Genomic DNA, 27,590 nt, shown 5'->3' with positions numbered 1-27,590 from the left:
ACTGGGCCACCCCGCCACTTCCTCCCTGACTCCCAATTCCTTCTGAGAGCTCCTCCTTGGCTGGTACAAGTATGTGTTACCCCATAGGTTGAAGCTTCAAGTTAAGTCTCAGTTTAGCCCGCAATGGTGGGGAAAATCAAGAATGAGATGAAAGAAAGCAGTCATAGTTTGAACCTTTATGATTTATTTATTTATAATAGATGTAAAAATAAGTACCGCACATTTGGAGGGGTCGGGGGGAAGGAAAGGGTGGGGTAATCTTCCACAAGAATTTAGAAAGATTGCTCATTACCAGCCTTGAGGCAATTCAGGCATTTTATTTTTTAACTACCATAAACTGACAAATATATAAAATGGATCAAAATATGATATATACTTCCTTGGCAAATCAAGCCAAAAATGAAACAATCCATATCAAAAAGAGAAGGGGAAAAGAAAAGAATTACATACAGACTCAATGTCTGCAGATTTATATATATATGAAGTCATGGAATTAGAACTAGCATTAAATTATTCTTTAAAAAAATCCCAGTGGTCAGCATTTGAATGTCTGTTTCAATGTACTGCTAATCAAGTTAAGATGAATGATTTAGCTGTACATAAGTAGCACTATTACTGGTGCTTAATTAAGAGGAACCTATTAAAATATGTCACCGTATTAATATTTTGGGGGAAACTAACAAATTTAAAGAAAAACTGAGGTTCCTGATCTTAAAAACAAGTTAAAATTGTGGCCTTTGCAGTTAAAGTTGCTTTTGTAATGTAAAATTCTAAAAGAACAAAACAAAACCCACACACAAAGATTTAAAGGGAGTAAAGGTGGAAACTATTAAAACTCATTTTATGAGGCAGAGTTACTGCTGCAGAGATGGTAATGGCGCCTCAGCTAGATTATTTATTTCAGATGTTCCCACTGCAGAATGATATAAAACCTAGCAGTAAGATTGCTAGATGATATGCTACTTTACAAAAATAGGGTCTAAAATTACCTAATTTTCATCTTTATCAACTGATTTCTATCTGACCCAAGTTTAGGGCATTTGTTGCATAATTCAAACCATGAAAAGTTGGTCAGAATTGAAAACCAATTAACTAAAACAATTTAGTATGAATTCAAAGGCTTAAAAAACCTGCACTCCCCATCATTCAAAACGCCTGAAACACATGGGTTAATCTGAATGGAGTTTTGAAAATTACCCCAATAGCAAATTCTTTCCCAAGTATTTGAAATAATTCTAGAAATTGGCAAGGCAAAAATTGCTTCTAATTAATGAGCTGTTTAAAGACACTATTTCCATGCTTCCTGGAGCCAAAAGAAAGATCCGGGGATAACATTTTCAAAAGCACTTAAGTGATTTAGGAGTCCTATTTCAGAAAGTGAAAGTCAATGGGACTTGGGCTCCTAAGTGCCCAGGTCACCTTTTGAAAATGGGATTTAGACTTCCCAGGCACTTAGACACTTCTGAAAATTTGACCCAGTGTTGCTATGTCGCTATATCACCAAGTTAAAAAGAGTTTGCACTCTTCAGTCTCAGTGGGTATGTCTACATAGCAATTAGAGACCCACAGCTGGCCTGTGCCAGCTGACTCCGGCTGCGGGGCTCTTTAATTGTGGTGTAGATGTTGGAGCTCAGGCTGGTGCCCAAACTCTGACCTTCCCCCCCCCCTACCCCAAACTGTAGCCTGAGCCCAAAAGTCTACACTACAATTACATAGCCCCTTAGCCTGACACCTGCAAGCCTGAGTCAGCATAGTCCAGCCACAGGTTTTTAATGGCAGTGTAGACATACCCTATATTCCTTCTCAGCAGGAGACAAATTTGGAAACATTGATAAATGCTAAAAGGCGGATTTCAAAGGACCAGACTATTCTGGACCTGATTCAACAAAACACTTAAGCACATGCTGAAATCAATAAGACTTAAGCATGTGTTTTGCTAAATGAGCATGAGATTACTCATGTGCTGATAGATAAGCATCTACTTATATGATTTGCTTAATTTGTGGCCTCTATGACTAAACTTATTTGAGTTCAAGACTGAAGAAACCCAACATCCAAACTAGCATGAGAACATTAAATATTTTTATAGTGAAAAGTAAGGGAGCAACTTGCTATGCTTAAATTTGGAGGCATATAGGAATGCAAACTTTATTAATTCTACAGTTTAGTGAGGCCAAAGTTGTCAAATCTGGGTGCCTAATATTAGATGCCTAATTGTGTAAATAACGGTTTGCCTATATAGAGGTAATGCACTCTATGTAGGTGTGATTACTAAAGCAAACTAATGTGTTGTACATTAATTGGTCCATGTAGATCCTGCTGAAATGCATCCATTCTTTTTCTGTTGTTTGTGAATAAAGTCTTAGTGAGATGCTTTGGGAATAAGTCCACTGCTTTTGCCCTTTCTCCAAGACAAATGGAATATTAATACAGTGGGTTTGTTGAGAATACCCACAGCCTTATTTAGGCAACATTCACAGTAAATAACCATCAACATATGCAGAAATAACTATTCCCTCCCTCTCCTTCCCCAGTCTAAGGTCATCACCTTCACTGACTTCTCATAGTGACTTTGGTCAGTCCTGTATCCTGGGTGAGTCTTGGCCTTCCCTACTTGTGGGGAAGTCCTTGGTTTGTGTCACACTCCGTGCCTTGCTGGTTATGGTAGCACTTAAGCCTTCCATAAGAAGGTCCTGTTGAATTCCAACAAGTGAGCCTAATTTTGCCATCAGTTTTCTGCATAGAGAAGTCTAATTGAAGTCACTGGGAGTTGTGTGTGTATACTAAAAGGCAAAATCTGACCCAGTGGCTTTAGATGGTGATCTGTCTGCACTCCTTTGAAATCTTTTCAACACCTTTGATTATAACTGCTTTGCAAAGACAATATTTACCATCCTGTTGCAATAAATTGTAAATGATGTGCACTATGCACTGCAGCCCTATTTACCAAATACACTTTGGTACCTGGATAGGATGGTTGAAAACGATCACTGGCTGGACAGGACCCACAGTCCAGGCTGACTGTTGTAAACCAATTTAGGTAGCAGTGAGCAGTGGCAATGCTCTTCCTAGAAGGCAAACTCCTGGAAGGGATGTTAGCAAAGTACCATCCTACCCCAAGACAACCAAAGGGAAATTAAGAGGATAGATGTTAGCCTGGCTTTAATTCAGAAATATGGAAAAATAAAACACTAGCCAAATACTCTTGATTTATGTAATCTTATTTCATTACAGGAATTTCCAGATTCATTGAAAGAACAGACACATCTAAAAGAATGGCATATCTACAAAACACAGATACAAACCATTCCAGCCTACATTGCCCTGTTTCAAGAGCTGAAAGTATTGGAGTTATCAAATAACCAGATCACACATCTTCCAGTTGAAATTGGTATGTTGATTTGGATTTAGCTATTTAATTTTATGGTTAAATGTGCAAACACATGGTGGTCAATTGGCATGAAGCTACGAGTAAATATAGACCAACCCAGTCCCAAAGTCTATTCTCTCTACCGTTTTCAGCAAGTAGTTATGCCTTGATGTTTACTGTTTTTCAGATACTTTATATGTACTGAATCATGAATGATATTTTGCAGTCAAACCTGGCCAAAATATAAGAGAAAATGACACTCACCTATTGTTAGGCAGTGACTTTGGTTTCTATGGTGCCATTGTTTGTTTTTAAGTTCTACTTAAGTAGGGTTACCATACGTCCGGATTTTCCCGGACATGTCTGGCTTTTTGGGCCTCAAATCCCCGTCCGGGGGGAAATCCCAAAAAGTCGGACATGTCCGGGAAAAGAGGGAGAGACTGGCGGTGCTCGACCGGGGGCTGGAGCCGCTGGGCCTGGCAGTGCTCGGCCGGGGGCCGGGGGCCGGGGCTGGGACCGGTGGTGTGGAGCTGGGGACCGGCAGTGCTCGGCCGGTGGTGCGGAGCTGGGGGCCGGGCGGTGCTCGGCCGGGGGCTGGTGGTGCCGGGCTGGGCGGTGCTCGGGTGGGGCCGGCGGTGCGGGGCTGGGGGCCGGGGGCGGGAGCCGGCAGTACGGGGCCGGGGTCGGGGGCCGGGCGGTGCTCAGCAGGGTGCGGCGGTGCTTGGCCCGGGGCCGGGGGCTGGAGCCGGCAGTGTGGGGCCAGGGTCGGGGGCCGGCGCCCCAGGACCTGAGCCAAGCCGGGCGGGAGACGCCGGGGCCAGAGCCTCTTGGCCTGGGCCGGCCAACCGCCGGAGGGAGCCGCTCGGCCGGTGGGGCTGAACTGGGCCGTGCCCCCCACCCCAGCTTGCCTGCTGCTTCAGGCTTCCCGCGAATCAAATGTTCGCAGGAAGCAGGGGAGGGGGAGGAGCAGGGGGGGCGAAGCATCCAGGGGAGGGGGCGGAGTTGGGGCGGGGCCGGGAAGGGGCGGGGCCGGGTGGGGAAGGGGCGGAGTTGGGGCGGGGGCGGGGCCCGTGGAGTGTCCTCTTTTTGGACACTTAAAATATGGTAACCCTATACTTAAGAATGGACAGCATTTTATGGCCCATTTTTAGATTATCAACAATGAGAACAACATCACAGAACACCAACCTGAAACACACAAGTTAAAGCACGTGCGCGCGCACACACACACACACACAAATTAAAATAAATAAATAAAAATTCAGATACTAGCAATGGGGAAACCCACAACATATAATTTTGGATAAAATGCCTTCTTTTAATCCATCCATTTCACCTCAGTAGTGAAGGGGTCTTAAAAAAAGGGCTGTTTCCAATCCAGGCAACCAGAGATTTTGCTAAAGACAGAATTTAATTCTTAACTCTTATATAGTCTGGCTTTTATTATTTAAATTTAAACAAATGCTCATACTATTTGGCCTTTTAGTGGTTTACAGTGGTCTCTCAAATTTGTATTTTGTTTTGAAAGATTCTACCAGTTTGAGAGAGCTTTGTTATACTTAAAATGAGGAATATTGCTGGAATTGGTACTACCAAAGTAGAAAAAACCCTCTGTGCAGCTGTAAACCACACTAACACAATAGGGCTATTGCCCTACTCTAGTGCCTAGGCCAGGCAGAGAGATTTGAGTCTGCTATTGCTACCTACTCTTTTGGCAGTAGAGATTCTTGCTTTGAGATCGAGAAGTCCCAGGTCCATGCCCTGCAGATGACCCAACTGGGGTGTCAGTATATATATCTATGTACAATGCCAGTATATTCATTCAAGTAAAGATATGAAAAAGAAAAAAGACTTAAAAAATGAAACTGCCCTCTTTTCAACTATCCCAGAATCTTACGCAATAACTTTTCTGGAAACACTGCAGCGGAGCTGCTGTAGCGCTTCATTCATTCATTCATTCATTCATTCATTCATTCATTCATTCATTCAAGACATTCAATACAGTGATGTGAGGGGTTCTCCCCTCAAGGGAGTTAATCCGTTTCCCCAAGAATTCTTCTATTGACCTAGCACTGTCTACACTGGGAGTTAGGTTGGCATAGTCATTTTGCTCAGGGGTGTGGATTTTTCACACCTCTGAGCAATGTAGCTGTGTCAACATAACTTTTTAGTGTAGACCTGGCCTTAGCTTTTATTTCTATTTCTTTTAGTTAGAGACTTGGTACTTGGAGTTCACTGCCACATTTGGCTTTCCCAGATGGTAGATTAACAGTGATACTTTTGATTTATTTGTTTACTTACATTGTATTTTATACAGATAATTGCCCACTGAGATAAAAAAATATTTTATAGGGGCATTCCGGTGGCTAAATAGTGTAACAAATTGTAAACAAGACATAACGAGGAGATTATGAACATAAAATAAACACTCACAGTCTGGCTGTTTTATCTGTTCTTTAACCTTAGAACTGACATAGGCCAGTGGGCATAATTGGCGGAAACATTCCACAATGCGGCAGTAGGGAATGGGGGGAAACATGATTCCAAAATTAGATTCTATGTGAGGTAATTTGAAAAAAATGGCTAACCAGAGTTCTCTTAAATTAACTAAAGACAGGACTGCCTAGACTATTGTGTGCCATATTAAAAAATTACCACTGCTTGACCATTTGAAGCAGGTAAAGGCCATTACAGTTTCTTCAGTCTCCGGTGATACTGGATATTAAGAAAGGAGTCAGTCCTGCCAATCAAAGCTGATTAACAAAATAATAACATTTGTTTCAAGGAATAAAGACATAAAACTAGGTATTACTGGCATGACCTGTTCTCTACAGAAGGATGATTTTGAAGCCATTCAAGACCTAGCTCGGTAAATGAGGATAAAAAGTTTCAGATTTGTTTGCTACCAATCACTTATCTTTTTTTAAAAATATCCATACATTCATTGGACTAAATTTTACCTATGATAATTTTCATGCAACTCCCACTGAAAGAATTATTTTGGGGAAGGTCTATGACCTGTGTTATACAGGAGGCCAGTCTAGATGATCACAATGATCCCTTCTGGCCTTTGAATCTATGAATAGCAGCTGGAGTTTCTCTGCTCTATGGGTGAAATTCAGCCCTGTGTGTAGGGACTGTGTGGGGTTTATAATTACCAGTTAAGTTCTGTTTTGTGTTTTTTCAATGGTGCTTAGCTTTGTGTGGTCTCACTGCATAATGTTGAGTTTTGAAGGTTTGGGGCCCTACTATGCCAATGTGAGGTTCTCCACACCACATAAGCCCTGTGCTGAGAGGAATTGCCTGCACAGCAGACAAAGAAGGGTGTCTTCACAACCCTTACCTGCAGTGGAAAAGTCTACAGGTCAACTGTGCATAAGTTGGTCTTGAAAGCCGTGATAATGGATGGGCTGTGGGTCCCAGCAATCCAAATCTTGCGGTGTAATTTTCTGTGACATAAGGGCCTGATCTACAGCCCATTAAAGTCAATGGGAGTATTTGGGTCCCTTTGTATCAGGTGGCTCACAAGAATGGGCTGCTGCTGCTATTTCAAGATATAGACTAGAATACCAGCTAAGGAGGTGGATTTCATTTCCCCAATACCTTTGCAATCTACCTGTGTAGAACTTGATTACTCAGGCTTTATGCAGGTGGAAAACTTTAAGCACAAGTCTTTCCATGATAACCTCTGTGCATATTGGCAGGTATAAACAGAAGGATGCCCTTGATAGTTGACTTCCTAAGGTGAGCCAGGCTGGCAGAGGGTCACTACTGAAGACCTCATAAACTAGATGGGATGGAGGTTTTGGGGGATATCTAGCCAAATTTTCACTTTACAGATTTTTTTGTTTAAAGCAAACCCCCAAGAATTTCCATACACAAAGCTGTATTTTGTTTTTGAAATAAAAGTTGTAGGATATTGTGTTGCATTATTTGAAAAGTACTATGTGGTCATATAATTAGAGTGTCTTTATGGGATTGTTGATAGTGTGTTCAACCTTAACTTTGGGATTCTCTGATTTTGAGCACTTAACTGTGAAACCTTGATGTTCTCTCCAATATAGGCTTGTTTTTTTTTTTTTTTGATGGAACATGTAATCAGTTAGTTCAAGTCTAATCTAGAAAATGTACTTTAGTCTAAAAAGGCAGCTTGGCTTTTAAAGTTTCTTTGACTATTAACATGCTGGCTGAGACATCAGTTTGGAAACCACGTAAGCATGATCTTAACACCCATTGACTTAATGGGATGTACGTACGCTCTTAATCTCTTTGCTGAAGCAGGGCCTGAATGTGTTTATCCCGCTCTAATGGCTAGTCTGCTACCACCTAGTCGAGCTGCTCCTGCAGCTCATGTGGTGGAGAGTTGTGCTTTGGCATTGAAAGTCCTGACTTAAATCCCTGCTGATGGATGTGACCCCTGGTAGGAGTTGTTCTTAGGGAAACAACTACTTCTTGCACCATTGAGCTGTTAAAAATAGCTCTCAATGACATTATTCCCTGTTGTTTATTCTGTTACTTTGACAAACATTCCGTCACTTGGTAGTAAGTTTAAAAGTGAAAACTTCCATTAAAGTGGCAGTTAAATTGATCATGCTGTTGGTGATATGTGAATTACAGACTTGTAAATCACAAATTATCATCTCCCTTACACACACACACACACACACACACACACACACACACACACACACACACACACACTCTTGTAGAAATCAGGGTGGGTTTTTTTCCATTTCAGGTTGAGCAATCATGGGTACTGTATTTGCATAGATAATATCCTATTTGGCAATATTAACTGTAGCATTACAAGAACATAGAAACTTGTTAAATCAGGGGTATTTTAAAAAGTAAATTAAATGGTAGCAAAATAACTTCTAGCAAGTATCAAGGTATCTTCATTAGCTTGGATTTAAGCCTTCTTGATGCTGCAACTTCAAGCTTGCTGTTTTATGCTCCTGTTGCAACTCCAGAAAACATATGAATCATGGTGAATATTCTATACTCTGTAGCTTCATGATAATTGACAGTACCTTGCATAAACAGAATGAAACATGCTGCTACAGGAATGGCTTTAGAGAATTTTTTACAATATTCCCTCTTGATTGCAAATGCTTTGGCTTTTAAGTAATCTTTGCATCTGGAACTCCCCACTGGAATTCACTATGAACGTGATCCAAAGTCCACTGAAGCCAATGGAAAGACATCTGTTAGCTTCAATGATGAGACCACATGGCTCTGTCTAAACTAGAGTTTTATAGACGTGTACTATGGATCCAGTTGTATAACACTCTGAGTGGGGAAAAAATAATGAATTACATTTTAAAATTGATTTCATAATACCTAAAATTCTCAGTGTGCTATCTCAGTGAGCTTCCAGAATTAAGCTGGGAACTCACCCCCCCTTTTCCAATGTTATATAGTCCAGAGGAGTTGCAGGATAGTAGATCTTAACTTTTTCACATGTTCAGTACTGAATATTGTCCAGAGGAGGGTAACATTTGAAGAAAAACTCCTATTTGGGGGAAGGTGGAAACATTTCTCTGGCAGGTTGACTTTTTAAAAAGTGGCAGTTGTTTGCAGCTGCTCAAAGATTTGGGATATTGTAATAAATACTGGGAGACATGGATTTATAGGCAGAGGGGAAGTGTGAGGTTACCATAAGATAATTTATCCCATGGCTGTCTCCTCCACATATGTGTTATATTCTATTTTATCTATCTGTCTAATCTATCTTTTAATTAGCTTAAGATATCAAGAAGGTGAATAATACACTAAAATGTAAAAAACCAAACAAATAACCCCCCTCTGCTTTCTAGACAACAAGGGACTTTGCCAAGGTCAATGAAAATAAATAAATAAAAATTTGCTTAATTACTTCCAAGGGCTTCAGATAGTGGCATTGTATAAATCAGAGCTCCCACTGTGAATTCTGACATGCACATGCCCCATTTATGTAACCTATCTTTACTAAAAAGAACTGTATCTATTGATTTATCTTTTGGTTTTATGCAACCTCCCATCACTGTAGTATCTCAGAACGTTACAGATAAAATAATCTGGTAAAAAAAAAAAATCCCCTGGTGGACATATCCGGCTCTATTCTCCTTTTAAATAATAGGAAGATCTGGGTGGGGTGGGAAGAAAAAAGCTATATCAAATAGAAAGAATTTGCTGCATTTCTTAAAAGTGATTAGACTCTGGATTCCTCTAACCTTCTCCAGATGTTAATCTGACAGCTAGATCCCTTCCACTGAGAATGCTTTATCCCTGGTTTCCATATACTTTGTATTGGTCTTTGTGATCTCCATTGTCCCAGAAGAATGCAACTGTTTTGGTGGTCCACAGAGAGATTAGAGTTCGTATTCCATTTATCTGTTCAGAAAAAAAAAATCATAGTTAGATAAAGTTTATATGGAGCCTTGATCCATCAAATTCCCTCCTTCCAAAACAAATAAAACTAAAACCCCACATCTTCCTTCTCCTCACCACAGAGATTTCTTCCCACCACTCCTTGCACCTCTCTGACTCCTTGAACTTCCTCCTCAGTCCTCACAAATGGTCTCTTACTCCTAGTTCTTTTTCCCTATGTGGAGTCTGTTTCCATCCTCCCAACCTACATGGACTTCCTCATCTTCCCCTTCCACACATTCTACTAGAGAGGGACTTCTAGGTTCTCTTTGACTCACTGTCATATCCGTAACCCTCTGACCCTAGATCCCCTATCCCAAAGATAATATCTCAATCTGTCCATGAAAAATAGTGCAATTGCAAACAGGATTGATACTGGCTTTCTGATTTATTAAATCCAAAATTTTAGATGTGGATACATAAAAACTGGACAAAGAACAAAATTGCACTAACCAAGGCCACATTGTTAAATAATAATAATGATAATTTTAAAAAATGGTAGTAGTTTCTGAAGCACCACCCACAACCCAGAAGCCTATTCGTTATGCCACAATCTGATGCCAAAGTAGATAGTTCAAAAAATTATAATCCCTCTCTTTTTCTGGGATGCTTTGATTAGCAGTGAAATAATGAACAATGTTGACATTTAAATTGTCATCAGTAAGCTACAGAGTTTATACCCCTTGAAATGAAACAAGGCCGGAATCACTGGTGTACCAGAGAGGATGAGAAAAGAGACAATTTACCATTTAATGGACCAAAAGAAGCTCTTGTGTCCAGCTAATTTGACTATTTCGGACCAATGCAGACATCTGCTTTACAGTTTTCTGTAGGCTTATATGGGTGGAAGAACATTGGTGAAGAATACTGTCCTTAGGTGATAAAAACTACTTTATAATTTTGTCTGCTTTTACTCACTTAGCCATCCCCTTAGAAACTCTAATGCAGGCTTGTCTACCTCTTCAAGTGGCATGGCAATCACTATTGTGCTGCTTTGCATATTAAAAATTAAAAGTTATAGGGTTTAATTACTGGGTTTAATTTTTTAAATAATGAGTTTTAAAAATCACAATGAGAATAAATGGTATCTTATGCAACAACTGTGATGGCATAGCAGGTTCTAATTAAAAATAAAATATTCTTAGACATGAAATTGCCAGGGAAACTATGGGTTTCATTACTGCTTTAACTGCCTCTGTTTGGAAAATACAAGAAGATGTTAGTGTTTAATGCTCTAATTTATATTTTTTATGGAATGGAAAACTCAGTGCACTAGCCTCATAAAGAGACGTCAACCACAAAGCTGTACCAGCAGCAAGTTTATTATTGTGGGTTTTTTTAAATTGTGAATTTATGCTTGAGCACCATCTGACACATGTGGGGCCAAATCCTGATCCATTCCATGCAGCCAAAAAGGGGGAGTACCCCTATAGGACTACATACAGGACTGCATTTCAGGCTGCTCAATCTTAAGGGTGGCTGGGCCTGATACGTAAGGTCTGGTTTTAGAGGGAAGGAAATACAAATACGGCAGTGCTTGTCCCCCTCATCCTGCTCAATCAGTAGGACAATTTTGTTAAGATTTCTCACTGTTGCTATCACCAGTTCAGTGTCACAAGTGGTAATGCTGCATTCTGCAGATCTACCCTGAGCAGGGTTAGACAACAAATGGCTTAATGGTCCCCTGAAGCCTGGTGTACGTTAACACTCCATCCACCAACGGAGCAGAAATGGTAGTAGGGATGGCGAGAAATTTTAGCAAAAATTTCCTGGCAGGGACCAAATTCTCCTCTGGTCTAAATGATTCCAACTGTTATTAACTTCAATGGGAGTTACTCCTGTTTAAAGCCAGGAAGTATTGGGTCCATGTTGAAACAAATCTTTCCCATCAGACTCGATGTGTTCTTCCTCCACACATCTACAGCTCAATGATTTATTTTTGCTATAACAAGGTGATAAATTGATGTAAGATAGGCTAAATAGTACAAATAATACCTTCATTTCTCTAAATCATGTTACACTCGATAGGCTAACATTATATTTTGATGCACTTGTAAATAGGATAAGCGGTTCACACATTAACACCCTAACTACTGCTATTATCCTCTTGCACCAGCCAAATGAATCTTTTGCAATAATACTACACTGCCAAATCTATGTCTATTGTAGTCTAAAGGCTAATTCTTCTCTTGCCAGTTTAACTGAAACACCACTTAAGAGGAAAAAGGGAAAACAATAATTTCTTATGTGCATAGAGCTTAAATACTTACTCAGTTCTTTGTGAGGCAAAGCGTCACCGAAGGCAATGGGAGTTTTGCCTGAGTAAAAGAACTTAAATAAAAGCTAAAGTCCAGGTCATGCCTCTTAGCTCAGTGAATCTGCCTCAGATGCCACAGAACAAGGGAGGGGGCTTCTACTTCCATAGAACCATCCTAGGTCCTGTCCCTGGGAGGGTTCACTGTGGATATGGGGCTCGGTAGCTGGAGAGAATGTAGGCCAGGGCAGGCTGACATGGAGGCAGGCCTCCATTGCATCCTTCCTTACAATCTGTAGAGGCTCCCCTTGCAGAGCAGATTAACTCCCCTGTGGCCCGGGGCTATTAGATTTTGTGGGGCCCCTGTATACAAGTCTTTTTCCTAATTTAAAACAAAATGATCACAATTGTGGCATTGAGACTACTAATGCTATACTAAACTGGCCTTTTAATTAATATAAAGTCATTCTGTGGTTACATTTCAGTCTTAAAACATGTAGAATGCAGTTAAGTTAATTCAAAATAACCTACTTCTTACCTTAGAACAGTTGTTATATTAGTTTTGGCGCAGGAGGGGACTGCAGGCTGGGGCAGAGTGTTGGGGTGCAGGGGAGGGTGAGGGGTGCAGGCTCTGGGAGGGAGTTTGGTGCAGGAGGAGATTCTGACCTGGGGCAGGGGGTTGGATTGCAGGAGTGGGTGCGAGGTTCAGACTCCGGCCGGGAGGTGCTTACCACAGGCGGTTCTCAGCTGGCCGCACAGCAGAGCTCAGGCCATGGCCCCACGCCACTCTCGGAAGCGGCCAGTTGCAGGCACGTCTCTGCGGCCCTGATGGGGGATGGGGGAAGGGAGCTCCATGCACTGCCCCTGCTCCCAACACCGTCCCCGCAGCTCCCATTGGCCAGGAATCCCCTGGCCCCACTGCCTAGGAGCCACTGCCAGAAGGATGTGCCGGTTGCTTTTGGGAGCCACCTGAGGTAAGCACTGCCTGGCCGGAGCCCGCACCCCTCACCCCCTCCTGCATCCAACCCCGCTGCCCGAGCCCAGAGCCCGTACCCCCACACACACCCAAACTCCCTCGCAGAGTCTGCACCCCGTACCCCCCCCACAGGTTGGGGTGCAGGAGAGGGTGCGGGATGTGGGCTCTGGGAGGGACTTTGGGTGTGGGGTGTGGGCACTGGGCTGGAGCAGGGGGGTTGGGTGCAGGAAGGAGTGAGGGGTGTGGGCTGCGGCTGGGCGGCGCTTACCTTCGGCGGCTCCCAGAAGCAACTGGCACATCCCTCTGGCAGCGGCTTCTAGGCAGGGGAGCCAGGGGGTTTCCGCGTACTGCCTCTGCCCGCAGATAGCGCCCCCACAGCTCCCATTGCCTGCAGTTCCCAGCCAATGGGAGCTGCAGAGTTGGCTCTTGGGGCAGAGGCAATGCGTGGAGACTCCTTGCCCCCCTCACCCAAGGGCCACAGGGATACTAGCTGCTTCCGGGAGCGGTGCAGAGTCAGTGCAGGTAGTTAGCCTGTTCCCCAGTGTGCTGGGAGGGAGAGGAGTTGAGGGAGGGAGGGGGAGGAGTTTCTCAGTGGGGCCCGCGGACCCCCTGGAGTACCCTCGGGGCCCCCAGTTTGAGAAACGCTGCCCTAAGATATCATCAGTGCCTAAGATCCAGCTGACAAGGAGCATAGCTTTCAGTAAAGCAAATAATGTAATAACTGTACATTCTCCTTGTCTTTCATATCAGATATGAGCACCAAAGTCACCAAGATTACACAAAAGAGTGTATAATGCTTGATACTTGCCAGATGCAATTCTTGATGTCCTCCAGTAAGTTTGGTGGCAGGAGAAATCAATGATGATAAAGGCCAGGCCAATTGTCACAGCACTCTCCAGCCAAAAGGCAAACTCTTTATTCCTTTTTAGCAGTAAATGAGGGCCTAATTCTGCACATGAGCCAGTTCCTATTGAAGTCAATAGGAGTTTTGCCATTAATACCAATAGAATCATGATCAGACCTTTTGAGAGATGCTGAGTCCTTTAAACTCCCACGGAACTCATTGGGAGTTGAGGGCATTCCACACCTTGAAGGACTGGGCCCATAGTGACTTCAGCAGGGGCGGCTCCAGGCACCAGCGCACCAAGTGCGTGCCTGGGGCAGCAAGCCTTGAGGGGTGGCAGTGAGGCAGCCTTCGGTGGCATGCCTGCGGGAGGTCCGCCGGTCCTGCGGCTTCGGCGGCAATTCGGCGGCGGGGACGCCGAAGATGTGGGACCTGTGGACCTCCCGCAGGCATGCCGCCACATCCACATTACCAGCGGGCCTCCCGCAGGCACGCCGCCGAAGGCTGCCTCACTGCCATGCTTGGGGTGGCAAAATACATAGAGCCGCCCCTGGATTTCAGTGATGTTCTGAACAATATTTATGTCTGAATACTTTTTTTTTTTTAACTAACTGGCACATAGGGTGGCTGTTCCTTTGCTAATCTGAATAGCCTTTTGATTCCTTTGTGCTTCTGCCCTACTGATTTTAGCTCTTTATTTTAACAGGTTGTTTAAAACAACTGAAAGAACTCAATGTGAGTTTTAATAATTTGAAGAGCATCCCTCCAGAACTGGGAAACTGTGAGAATCTGGAAAAACTGGATTTGGCTGGAAATATAGAACTTACAGAGCTCCCATTTGAAGTAAGATCTCTAACTGCATTTCTTGTATCTGATTTATTTGGGCTGTTAGATATTTCATCACATGCAGCATAAACAGAGATTCTTACAAACTGATTTCACACACCATCTCATACTTCAACAATACAGTTTTAGTAGCAATGTCATTGAAAATATCTTAGAACAGACAGAACAGAGCAGGACAGAGCGTCTGAATGTCACTTGACAAATGGCTAAATCCTGCTCACATTTGCTCTAGTGCATAAGGCTGGGAAAGGGGCCAAAAGGGATTTTGCATAATGTTGGTGGCTAAGGGAAGGCTGCTGAAGGCTTCCTGCCGTGAAACACAAGTGTGAGTTGTCAGCTTTATCCATGTAATGCCCCAAGTTGCAACCCCATGTCTATGGGGTGATGGTTTGTTAAAGGAACACGGTGCTGTCCCAAGCAAATAATGCTGTATGCTTCCATGAGCAGCAAAAAATGGTTGGCAGAAATGTAGGTGCTTACATTACTTCTGAGGATCAGTAAGCTCTACTTACTGCATTATGATGGTCCATGGAGAGACACCCAGCCTTACAACAGCAGTATATCCCTTATGTTGGATGTGTGGTTGTCTACTCACTGCATACACACTCAACAGGTGTTTGCTATTTAAGGCAGCAATTTGGTCCAAAATGTCTATGGTGAAATTAAATAAAGTTGCTAATTTCATTTTTAATCTAGAAATTTCCTGCATTTTGCCAATGTCACCATCACTTCCCTAAACCTTGACATTTTTTAAACTTCTTGGTTCTGTTGTAGGTCAGATGTTTGGGTGGAAAGTAGGTGTTCAGTTGTGTAGTAGGGAGAAACTGAGGTGCACACAAGCCTGTCTCCCACAACCTCACCTCACAAGCAAACATTGCATATGGACATAAGTTATAGTATCAGGCCAGCCAGCAAATCCCATGTGTGCCTGTCTCTCTGTCTTTATAATCTTTATCGTAGTGGTTAGGGTACCTGCCTGGGATGTAGGGGATCTAAATTTGAATCCCCATTCCAGACTTGAACTCAGATCTCCCCCGCAACCAAGGTGAGTGCTCTAACCACCAGGCTGCAGGCTATTCTGAGGTGGTTACATTCAGTGTCTCCTAGTGAAGATGTTCCACTTTATCTAGCTACATAAATATTAATTGGGCCAGAGAGAGAGAGAGAGTGGTTAATGCACTCACTTGGAGGTAGGATACGTGGATTTAAATCTTCTCTGTCTGATTCAGATATACAGATAAATAGGCTATTTGCCTGGGAAATTTTAAATTTTAAACCACAGTTTTTTAAAGTAGTAACATTATCCTTGATAATGTAATATGTGTCTGACATCTGATAGTTAGATGGGCAAGAGATGGTAACTAGGGTGACCAGATGTCCCAATTTTTATAGGGACAGCCTCAATATCCGGGGCTTTGTCTTATATAGGTTCCTATTACCCTCCATCTCCATCCCAGTTTTTCACACTTGCTGTCTGGTCACCCTAATGATAACTGGTAATAATTGCTTCTTCATGAATGAAAACTATTGAAATAACTTGAATTGTGTTTGGAACCTGAGAGAGACAGAGAAAGAGAGAGATTTTGAAATGCTTATAATACCTGAAAGAGATGAACATATTTACTTCTGAAAATTACCAATCGGTGAAATGAGTGATTCACAAGAGAAACATCACAACCTCCAATATGACTAGAGGTATGGCGCGCGCGCGCGTGTGTGTGTGTACAGAAAAATTACCCACAAAGATATTTTTTATTAATAGATTGTCATTTGGAAAGTTCAACTTTTATTTGACTTTCAAAATCCTTAAAAAAAAATCTTCCTTGGAAGGTTACAGAAATGTGCAACTTGAAGAAAGCAGGTAATATTCTCCACTGTAAAACTTGCTTGAGAAATAATGACAAACTTCAACACAGCAGAAATGATCAGAGTCTAATTTTGCCTTGGTATTGTACATAGAATAATGGCCAGGGAGAACCTGATAATATATATGATGATAGATTCAGGGAGATTGATAACATGCCTGTAATTCAGTCAAGAGTTTCTGACAGTACCATAAAAAGTTTATGAGATCATCAGAACTCTGAGACTGAATTACATCTTCAGTAATCAGTCTCCCTACTCTCTTTCTATCCATTTTCTTTATGACAGCTGTAGAATATATAGAAGTTTTTGAGCTTTTAAAGCAATTTATTGAGGAATTTTATAAGGAGAGAATTCTGGATTTTTAAACAGATACAGAAAGAAAATATTACAAACTGACTGAATTAGAGGGGAAAAATTCAGTTGTGTGTATCACATAACCCGCTACCACTTTCTACATAATAGTGGCAAAAGCATTGTGTACATTCAGTCTGATCCACCTGCAATTCCATGTACAACTCATGCACTTGCACCCCCAAACACCCATTTGACAACCAGCTGTCCAATCTGTGGGCACACCCACTGTGTTCTGGAACTGCAATATGTGTTCATGCATTTTTGCAGGTGCACCAGTTGCTCCTGTTTTTAACATTTTGTCCACAATGACAAAGGATGTGCATAGGCCCCAGAATTTGCAAGTCAGCTATATATGAAGACAACAGATAACTGCTATATGTCAGGAATTTTCTGTAGTTTTTTATGGGGTCAAATACTGAGAGGTGCTGAGCACCTGCAACTCACATTTACTTCAGTGTAAGATCCAGCTGCTAGCAGATGTGCAGCACCTTTAATGATAAGGACCATTAACAATACATGATGACTTAGGTCTTTTACATTACATTTTGCTTTGTGTATGGTATAGTATACCTTAGAAACCATATATAGTTAAGTCTTTTTTTCACAGAACAGCTCTGCTTGTAGTCAAATAAACTGCCGTGTGAATATTGATATCATTCTGGACTTTTATATCATTATTCCATACCAAAAAAATCCTCCCAAAGCCCCCCAAAAGTCTATGTTAAAAGAACATTATGGTTGCAAATTCAAAGAACTCAAAAGTTAGGAAATACCAGAATTAACACACACTTAATTCTGCCCCCTTTTCCAAATGCATTATGATATAGACCTTAACTACATGAGCTTATACTTTTTTCCCCACAGGTAACTTGTGCTTGGAGCGCTTTACTAGTGAAGGAATACCGGCATACTATCCTGGCCAATCGCTTTTAGTGTGCGTGCAGATGCCACTATGAATGAAATTAGCGAGCTTGGTACAGGACAGATTTGCTGGTATAGCTGTATCTACATTAGGGGCTTCTGTTACTTGGCACCCTGTGTCAGTCAGGGATTACACCTCTTCACACCCCTGACTGACATAGCTCTGCTGACAGAAGTTTGTAGCATAGACCTGGCGCCAGCGTCAATAAGGACTGCTTTGTGTGAGTTAGAGTTGGTAGGCTCATGTGTCTCTCCTTCTCTATCCTCCCTAATGGGCAAGTCCTCACAAAGTATCATAGATTCATTGTCTTCTATGGAGCTGTGACAATTGATTCCAGCTGGTGATCTGCCCTATGATGTCTTCTTTCCCCCAAAATCATGTTCTCTTCACATTTGGATGTATCTGGTCTAGAAAGAAAGATTTGTTTATTTACTTTACAAACACCACCACCACCCAACATTTTGCTAACACATTTTAATGAACACATTTTAAAGGTCTCATGTAGGCAGCACAAGTTATATTTTAATATGTCTTATCTGGTTCAGGTGAAACCAAGCTAACACTACAAAGCTAATTTTAAAAAAAATGTTTTTATTCTAGTCTAGACATGCTTTTTGTGTGCATATACAACAGAGTGCAAACAGCTTGAATCCTAATGTCTGAAGCTCTGGGATTCAAGTGACAATGACTTGAAATCCCAGCACTTCAGACCCTAGATTTCAAGTCATTTTAACTCAGCTCTGTACACACACACAGTGGGGCAGAAAACAATGCAGGGTGGAGGGGTAATTTTTACCATGTGCCTTTAAAACAAGCATCTCTGATAGGAAATATTAAGTAGCTACTTTGGATTTGCTGTTCAGGAAAATCAAATTTCAAAAAGGTTAATGGAGGGTGCGTCTGGTGTTCTGAACTTCTTATGCAGTGAATAGTGTTATGCTGCTGTTAGGGGGGATCCCAGCAGGTTATTTTGACATCCCTTTGTGCAGCCTGAACAAGGCAGAGTGAGTGAAATGGGGTAGAGAATCTGCTCCTGCTCCAGCATATGAATGTTTTGTCAGAGAAGAGCATCCTAAAATATCACGAGAGGGAGTGAAAAGAATGTGTGTGTGTGTGTGTGTGTATATATATATATATATATATATAATCTTGAGCACCTTGAATAAATTAATCAAAATTAGTAAATTTAGCTCTAAGCAGCATAAGGAATCATAGTGTGGTTTGTTTATTTTTAACATAAGGTATAACACTTCTGCAGAGTGAGCATGTGTGTGTGTGTGTGTGCGCCTCTGTGTTTTCATGTGTATGCATATGTATTTTAATTTTATTACTTAATATCCGGCCTCCAAAGTTCAGAGGGCTGGGAGATCATGTTTTCTTTTTGGCATGCCATAATCTCAGTGTAACAGGTGGTAATCTTGTTTTGCATTATTGCTGCACAGATGGGTTCAAAGAAACTGGAAACACTGGTCAAAAGTTTCCCAGAGGCCTCCTTACTTTAATCACCCAGAAAGGAAAAAGGCTCACCTTTTCTCTTAACTTCACCTAACTTTCTCCTTGAGCAGCCATGTTACTAGCCTATTCACCGTTTACAAGATGAAAGACCTTTATCTTGTTACAGGAGTTTTGCCTGAGTAAGGAGTGAAGTATTGGATCATAAGTAAAAAATGAACTTTATTAGTGCCCAAATCATTTGAGTTTGGTTTGTCCATGCACAGATTCAGAACCACAAAACTGTGTGCATTGGCTATTCCTTCAGTGAGGAGGTAGCAAGTCAGTAGCAAAAGGCCTACTGTAGGTGAAATCCAGCTTCTACTGAAATCTGTTGCAATGGGACCAGCATTTCACAGAGTATGTTTTGCAGTTTAAGAAAGGTACAGTTGGTTAGCCTTGCTGACTTTCTGTTTGAGAGAATTTTATCTTGCTTTGGTTGTTCGTTCAATGCACATACTCGCCTGCAAAGATTAAAGCTTTTTGGATGGCAAATCCACCTAACGCTCATGCCAAGTTTCACACTATCATAGCATTTGCCAAAATGCTGTCAATCCAAGGTAAGGAACAGCTGCTTTGTGAAACTGGCATAAGATCTAATACCAGACATTAGCAGGAGTGTGTGAAAATCGAAAGGGGATGGGTGCAAAGGTGTTAGGTATCAGAGGAGATAGACAAAGTTATTAGCACTGCATGAGTTCTTATAAATGTTTTGAAAAGACAAGAGAGTAAAGAAGGACATGCAAATGTGTTAGGAAACAGGATTATGTAGTTAGACAAAGGAATGTCTGCATTAGTTGATGTAGTTCTTGACCATGTGATTCAAAAATCTTATAATTAATATAACATCACTTCAAAGACATTGCATTCTCTCCCAGAGCAAGTCATTTGCCAATAATAGCTCTGCCTTGTTAGAGAACTAATCCTTGTATACCTTTGTATTGTGATACCAGTGACCTTTACCTTTCACTTGAATTTTAAACAAAAGTAGCATCTTCTTCTACAAGCAGAATTTAAATGGCACGAAAAACTTTGTATAAACAAAGAATTATTAGTGGAGACCAAATGCTACCAAAATCTGAGCAAAAGGGAATTATGTGAACATTAGAATGTCACTAATTCATTATAAAAATGTAGATTTAATTTTAAAAAGGTTTTGTTCTCTGTAAATGAGGGGTGGGGTTTTCAATAGTGTTCAGCATTGGCCCAACCTTGCTATCTTTTAAAGTCAAAAGTTAAACTTTGTTACAGGAGTTTTGCCTGAGTAAGGAGTGAAGTATTGGATCATAAGTAAAAAATGAACAATTCAGTGGCAGGAAAAGTTAGGCCAACTCTGAGTGCTTGTGAAAATCCTACCCTCAAATGTTATCTATTCACAAAAGCTAGAAAATCAGAGCCAGATTGTGCCTGATCCATAAATAGGTGTACAGTGGTGGGAGAGGGAATGCAGAACTTTCCCTCATCTGCATGGCCTGCATAAAGAGAACACAGGGATTGCTTTCTCTGTCTCTTTCTTCCCCTGGGGATATACAGCACCTCAAGGGGGTGAAGAGAGTTAGGGAAAAAGCAAGTCACTTCTCCACAGTGGACCATAGAGTGAAACTAGTGAAGTGGGAAGGATAGCATAACTGGTTCCTGATCATGACTGGAGTTTCTGGGCAGTACCAAATATTAAATAGGAGTGTATTAAATTAATTACTGTGTACATTCATCTCAGTTATCAGCTAATTACAGGCTAGTTACATGATTACAAGTTAAATTTTTATAGCTGTCAGCAACATTTAATACTGTTAACCATGAATTTCTGTATATCCTCAACAGACTCTTGTGAGGGTGGACAGGAAGATGGGATGCAGTGCTATCAGTCAGCAGATGGTGCAAAGTGTCAGTGGTTGCAGATGGTGCACTGTGGGCTTGAATTCTCTCAGCTGAGCCTGGGGTTTGCTGGGTATGCCTAGTTGGGCTATGGCAGAATTGCCTGATTTGCTGGCCTGCCCTGTTGGCTGGAAGGAGCCATCAGGTGTGCATTTAAGCTCAGCAGTAGTGGTGGCAGGCTGCTGGAAACTTAATGCTTACTCCCACACCTGCAATTGCTTCTGTGCCGGCCTTGTTCCCAGTCCCGCTCCTGGCTTATTTCTGACCAGCTTCAGCCCTGCTGCCTTGCTCCAGCTCTGACTCCTGATCGCTGGCAGTGGCTTTGAACTTTGGCTCTATTTGTGGCCTCTATGATGCTTTGGAGTTTCACCTATAGCATTAAGCACCCTGGAACCCTGGGTGCTTCTGTGCTGCGTGGCTTTGGCTCAGAGCCCTGGCACTAGCCGCCTGCTTACAATACAATGTCCTCACCCTGGCTTCCATCAGCCTGGTTACTCCTTGCAGAGGGACAGCAACAGCCTTTCCAGTCCCAAGTCTGTCCAAAACCACCTCCCTTGCAGTGTCCAGTCCCTCTCATTGGAGACTCAGAAATTATTATGTTCGATCCCTCCAAAAAGACAGAGCTCACATCAGCCTGTTAGTTTAGCTGAGGATTTCATCCTTCAGTTTCATACACAAAACTTAGATGGTTTTGTAATAAACATTCTTGTTTTATTAACGAACAGAAATTTGAATGACAATAAGTAAGAATAGAAGACACAGATATGGTTACAGTGAAACAAAACAAAGCACACTTTTTTGTGGCTAAAACAACTTCAGCAAGTTACAATCTTTGTCTAAGCAGGTTTCTCACCTATTGTCAGTTCCAGCTACTCTTGGTTTTCAGGCCAAGAGGATCCACTTTTCATTAGCTGAAGGGGCGGTGCTTCCCCTTTGTCACCCAGGTGATGGATGATAAAATGGCTTTTTTTTTTTTTTGGACTTTGCTTATATTTCCCAAAGTCTATTGTCTCTGTTTCAAGAGCCAGAAAGCTTCCTGGGAGTGCAGGCTCCATCTCCTGTCATGATCATTAAGCGGTCTTCTCCCTCTTAAGCTTGATAACTTGCATGTAGATGTACTTTTCATTGTCCTCCTGAGGTATTACCTGGAGACACCGGAGACACTGGAAAACAGGGAAAACAATGTTTTTTGTCTTGGATAGGCTAGTTTTATACAATGCTTGCTAAACACCTTTTAAGAACATATTTTCAACACAGATCTAAAATTCTTTATACACCGCTGGTACATACATCACACAATAATATTCATGACCAATGTGTTATCAGTTTGCATATCATAGAATTATAGAAGATTAGGGTTGGAAGAGACCTCAGGAGGTCATCCAGTCTAACCTGCTGCTCAAAGCAGGACCAACCCCAACTAAATCATATGACACCTCACTAAATATGACACCTCACATGACACCTTTTAGATACAGACTATGTCAACAGTGTGTTGAGGCAATGAGTATGTCAGGCTTGATGTGAGTTATGGTTTGATGTGCCCTCAGCCAGTTGGTAATGAAAGGCTCCCAGCCTCTAACTGCCACTGATCTGACCTCCAGGCCTGACTGCCCATATCCCAGTTCGGGTCACACAGCTCCATATTATTTTTCCATTTTACCTGGAAGATGCCGTGTCTGTACTTTTTCAGTGTCAGGCAAAGATTGGGACTTAAAGGTGAACAAGTTGGCTGATGCTGAGCCTACATATAATGGAAGTGATGTTAGTGGCTTGGTGGAAGTAGATTGAAGACATAGTAGAGTGGTTACTGCTCCTGTTGTTGAAGAGGTTTGTCATAAGAACATAAGAATGTCCATACTGGGTCAGACCAATGGTCCATCTAGCCCAGTAATGCCAGATGTGTCAAAGGGAATGAACAGAACAGGGCAATTATTAAGTGTCCACACACTGTGCAAGAGTTTTACAGCTGTGGGTGATTCTGGGCCCCCAAATGAGTCCAAGGAGGCATTGTTTGCTAAAAGTGAAGGCTTTTGTGTATGTCAGATTAGGTGGATGTTGTGAACTTTTCTTTTCCATCTATGTATTGGTTGTTTGCTCCAACCTCCTTCTGCCTCATTTCCTCATTGTCTCTCTGTGGCCAGCTTCATTCTCCCTGTCCGTCTTTATGTTCCCCTCAATCCGTATATCTTTTCCTCTCTTCTCAGAACCTAGCAGGAGACACCCAATACCTCTCGGAGCTGGGCTCTGTAATATATCCGAAGTGACATGGAAAGGACAATGAATCTCATATTATGAAATTAATGGCTGGTAAATTTAGAACAAATGTAAAGAAATGCATCTTCATACAGCCGATAGGCAACCTATGAAATTCACTGCTGCAGCATGTTATTGAGCCAGTTATTTTGGCTGAATATTAGAAAGTCCTGGATAATTTTATGAACAATATCATTTATAGTTATGCAGGCTATGATAAGGTTAATTAAATCTTATTCTTCAGGTTATAAGCAGATCACTTCAGGGATAAAGAAAGATTTTTGTCACCATGTAAAGCTTTGCAAAATTGATGTTGGATATTGACTGTGGCACAGCATTTTAAAATTGCATCAAGGAGCTTGTGCATCTTCTGTGAAGGAAGCCATGATCTGGTTTCTCCTGACTGCTCTCCAGTTTTGCTGCAGAAAGGAAAATCAGAGAGGAGTCATGGGAGTCAGGGAGGTGTCACTGCATTCACGGGAAATCAGAGAGGAGTCAGTGCTTTGAAATGTGATTTTTGTTTTCTTAGGCCTCAGTCCAGTACATCACTTAAGCACATGCTTAATTTTAATGGGAGCAGCCCTATTGCAGTTAAGCAAATGCTTAAATGCTTTGCTGGTTCAAGGTCTTATTTCTTGGCAGATTCTACACTGAATGCTAATCATATCTATAGCTTCACCCCAGAAGAGACTTCAAAGATTTTAGTTCAAATGAATTGATGAATTAGTAATAAATTCAGAATTTAGATACATAGGATTATTATCCAGATCAGATAAGTCATCCATTTAGTTCAATATCCTATCTGACTGTGGCTTCTAACAGATTCCTCAAAAGGTTGTGTTCCTGTCATGGATTATAATGGAATAACCAGCCCCTTGGAGAAATTTTTTCCTACCCCAGGCAAGTAGTGGTTGACTTATGTCCTGAAGCATGAAGGTTTATATCTCTTATTTTTCTATCCTATCTAATGTACCTGTGAATGTTTTCATTATCTATATAAATGTCAAATCCTCTTCAGAATCCTGCTTCGCTTTTAGACTCAATAATACACTTATAAAGTTTGTGGACAATACCAAGCTGGGACGGGTTACAAGTGCTTTGGAGGATAGGATTATAATTCAAAATGATCTGGACAAACGGAGAAATGGTCTGAAGTAAATAGGATGAAATTCAATAAGGACAAATGCAAAGTACTCCACTTAGGAAGGAACACTCAGTTGAACACATACAAAGTGGGAAATGATTGCCTAGGAAGGAGTACTGTGGATCTGGGGGTCATAGTGGACCACAAGCTATTCTTGAGTCAACCGTATAACACTGTTGCAAAAAAAGCTCCTGGAATGTATTAGCAGGAGTATTGTAAGCAAGACATGAGAAGTTATTCTTCCGCTCTACTCCATGCTGATTAGGGCTCAACTGGAGTATTGTGTCCAGTTCTCAGCATCACATTTCAAGAAAGATGTGGACAAAATGGAGAAAGTCGAGAGAAGAGCAACAAAAATGATTAAAAGTCTAGAAAACATGATCTATGAGGGAAGATTGAAAAAATCGGGTTTGTTTAGTCTGGAAAAGAGAAGCCTGAGAGGGGACATGATAACAGTTTTCAAGTACATAAAAGGTTGTTACAAAGATGGGGGAGAAAAATTGTTCTTCTTAACTGCTGAGGATAAGACAAGAAGCCAAGGACTTAAATGGGCAGCAAGGGAGGTTTAGACTGGACATCAGGAAAAACTTCCTGTCAGGTGGTTAAGCACTGGAATAAATTGCCTAGGGAGGTTGTGGAATCTCCATCATCAGAGATTTTTAAGAGCAGGTTACACAAACAACTGTCAGGAATGGTCTAGATAATACTTAGTCCTGCCATGAGTGCAGGGGACTGGACTAGATGAGCTCTCGAGGTCCCTTCCAGTCCTATGATTCTATAGCAGCGAGTTCCATAGGTTAATTATGTAAAGAAAACTATTTCCTTTTATCAGTTTAAATTTATTGCTTTTTGGATTAATTGGAATCCTTCTTGTTCTTGTGATTATAAGGGACTATATAGAGGAGCAGCTGATTTACCATTTCTCTATTGTTCATTGTTCTGAAAATTTCTTTTTTATTCATCAGCTCTTTCAACTAAAGTGTTATCGTCTTTTCGATTTTTCTTCAGCTTGATTGAGATCTTTGGGTATTACTGCAATGCAAATATTCAGTAAAGATGATAGAGAAAATTTCTTTCCATTCCTCTGATAGCTTTTGTTGTTCATCTCTGGATCCCTTCTATTTTTTCTGTGTCTTTCTTGGAGACAGAGTGACCAGACATCAACATAGTATTGCAGGTCAAGGTGTACTATTGATATATATAGTGACACTATAATAATTTCACTGTTCTAATATATCCCACTCCTTATGTATTAAAGTAGTATTTTCTTTGACCTCCAGTGTACATTGAACAGAAGTTTTCATTCACCTAAATAATTATCTTTCCATCCCTCCTGGGTTCCAGTTAATTTAGTAATCAGCAATGTGCATGTTAGTAATTGACATTATTTCTTCCAGTTTATATTTGTCAGCACTGAATTTCATATACAATCATGAAAACTCAAATATTTCAGATATGTACCATTAATCATAATTAATTTTGTTCACTTAAATATTTGTTCATTATCCACAGTTTCCTCTCCCAACCCCATGTTCTGATATATTCATGCTATACTATAGGTATTATTGAAATGCTATCTGCACAGAAAATATTCTGTGACAGTATACAAATTATACACAACCATGCAGAACTATTCAATTGGCTAATACAGATTAATGCTTATGGGAACACACATCATCAGCAATTGCACAGAGCTAAGCAAAGAAAAGTTTAGGCAATACATTAGAAAAAGATTCCTAAGAGTGAGAGGACATGGGTAGAGAAATAGAATTTTTTGGAAGGTGCTTATGGATACAGTACAAAACTAGCAGCCCGGGGGAGGCGTGGCTAAGGTAGCTTTGAGCCCTGCTCATCTGTTGGTTGGAGAAGCTCCTAACATATCTTAGGGTACGTCTATACTTACTTCCTGGTCCGGATGTAAGCAATCGATCTTCTGGGATCGATCCCGGAAGTGCTTGCTGTTGACGCCGGTACTCCAGCTCAGCGAGAGGAGTACGCGGCATCGACGGGGGAGCCTGCCTGCTGCGTCTGGACCCGCGGTAAGTTCAGACTAAGGTACTTGGAATTCAGCTACGTTATTAACGTACTGAATTTGTGTACCTTAGTCCAAAGTGGGGGGTTAGTGTGGACCAGGCCTTAGACAGCAGTAGGAGCCTATCCAAGTTATAGCTGCCTCTCTGGACTGCCCGATGGGTGGCAGCACTGCTTGGAATTTCTGCATCACTGTGTGCTGTGACTCCACCTCAAGGTGCCTCTCCCACCCTTGGCATGCCCCCTAAACCAGGGTTTATGAGGGGGTCCTTAGAAGGCAGCCTTCTGGTTGTCTCTGCAGTGTCTGTGCTGGAGGAAACCACTCTCAGCTGGAACTGTTTTATTTTTTTTTAGGACCCCTTTATGCTGCTCCAGACCTTTAATTGGGGTAAAAGAGCAAGTGCAGGGGTGAGGACCTCACTCATTGGTTTTACATAGGAATATTTATACAACTGTATGTAATTCTGTTTGATTCACTGCTCCTCCTGCCATATACAGATTGTTTGTTCAGGGCTGAGTCAGCTGGCTAAATATCGAGCCAGATAATTTATTATTTTATTTTATTATTTATTATTTTATTTTATTTATTATTTATTTATCACTAATCTAAAGAAGTAAATGTTCTAGCATCTACATCAATTGTATTTCCATCAGCAGACATTTGTAACAAATGAATATGTAATTCTAATAATACAATGTATTCTGTGGGATGTTTGTATTTTAAAGATACAGCCCCAAGTTAGGGTGATGCAGAGTGGGAGTGATCCAGTGGGAGCTGCTGGAGGCTTTGTGCTGAGAGACGGCTCCCTTGTGTACAAGAAGGTCCTTGTTAGGCAGCCTTATGGGTGTCTCCTCATGACCACTGTGCCACCTGTCGAGAGGGGGCAGTGTGCACACTCTTCTTCAGCCAGCTAGTTCCCCAGGCCAGGGCAGAGAGGGGTGGAGCCATAGTT

General features: G+C 41.5%; 1 protein-coding gene across 1 annotated transcript in view; it reads left to right on the top strand.

Annotated features, from left to right (window-relative positions):
• The window catches only part of LRRC2 (leucine rich repeat containing 2), a 78,596-nt gene that overhangs the window by 32,267 nt on the left and 18,739 nt on the right, over positions 1–27,590 (top strand). Inside the window, exons 4-5 of the mRNA XM_034774715.1 lie at positions 3,235–3,391; positions 14,559–14,695. Coding sequence (XP_034630606.1) covers positions 3,235–3,391; positions 14,559–14,695 — 294 coding nt within the window. The remainder of the gene's footprint in view (positions 1–3,234; positions 3,392–14,558; positions 14,696–27,590) is intronic.

The sequence above is a fragment of the Trachemys scripta genome, chromosome 6 (genome assembly GCF_013100865.1).
Source record: "Trachemys scripta elegans isolate TJP31775 chromosome 6, CAS_Tse_1.0, whole genome shotgun sequence".
Taxonomy (NCBI): Eukaryota; Metazoa; Chordata; order Testudines; family Emydidae; genus Trachemys; species Trachemys scripta.
Note: the sequence above shows the minus strand (reverse complement) of the source record. Positions and strands in the feature narration are given on the sequence as shown.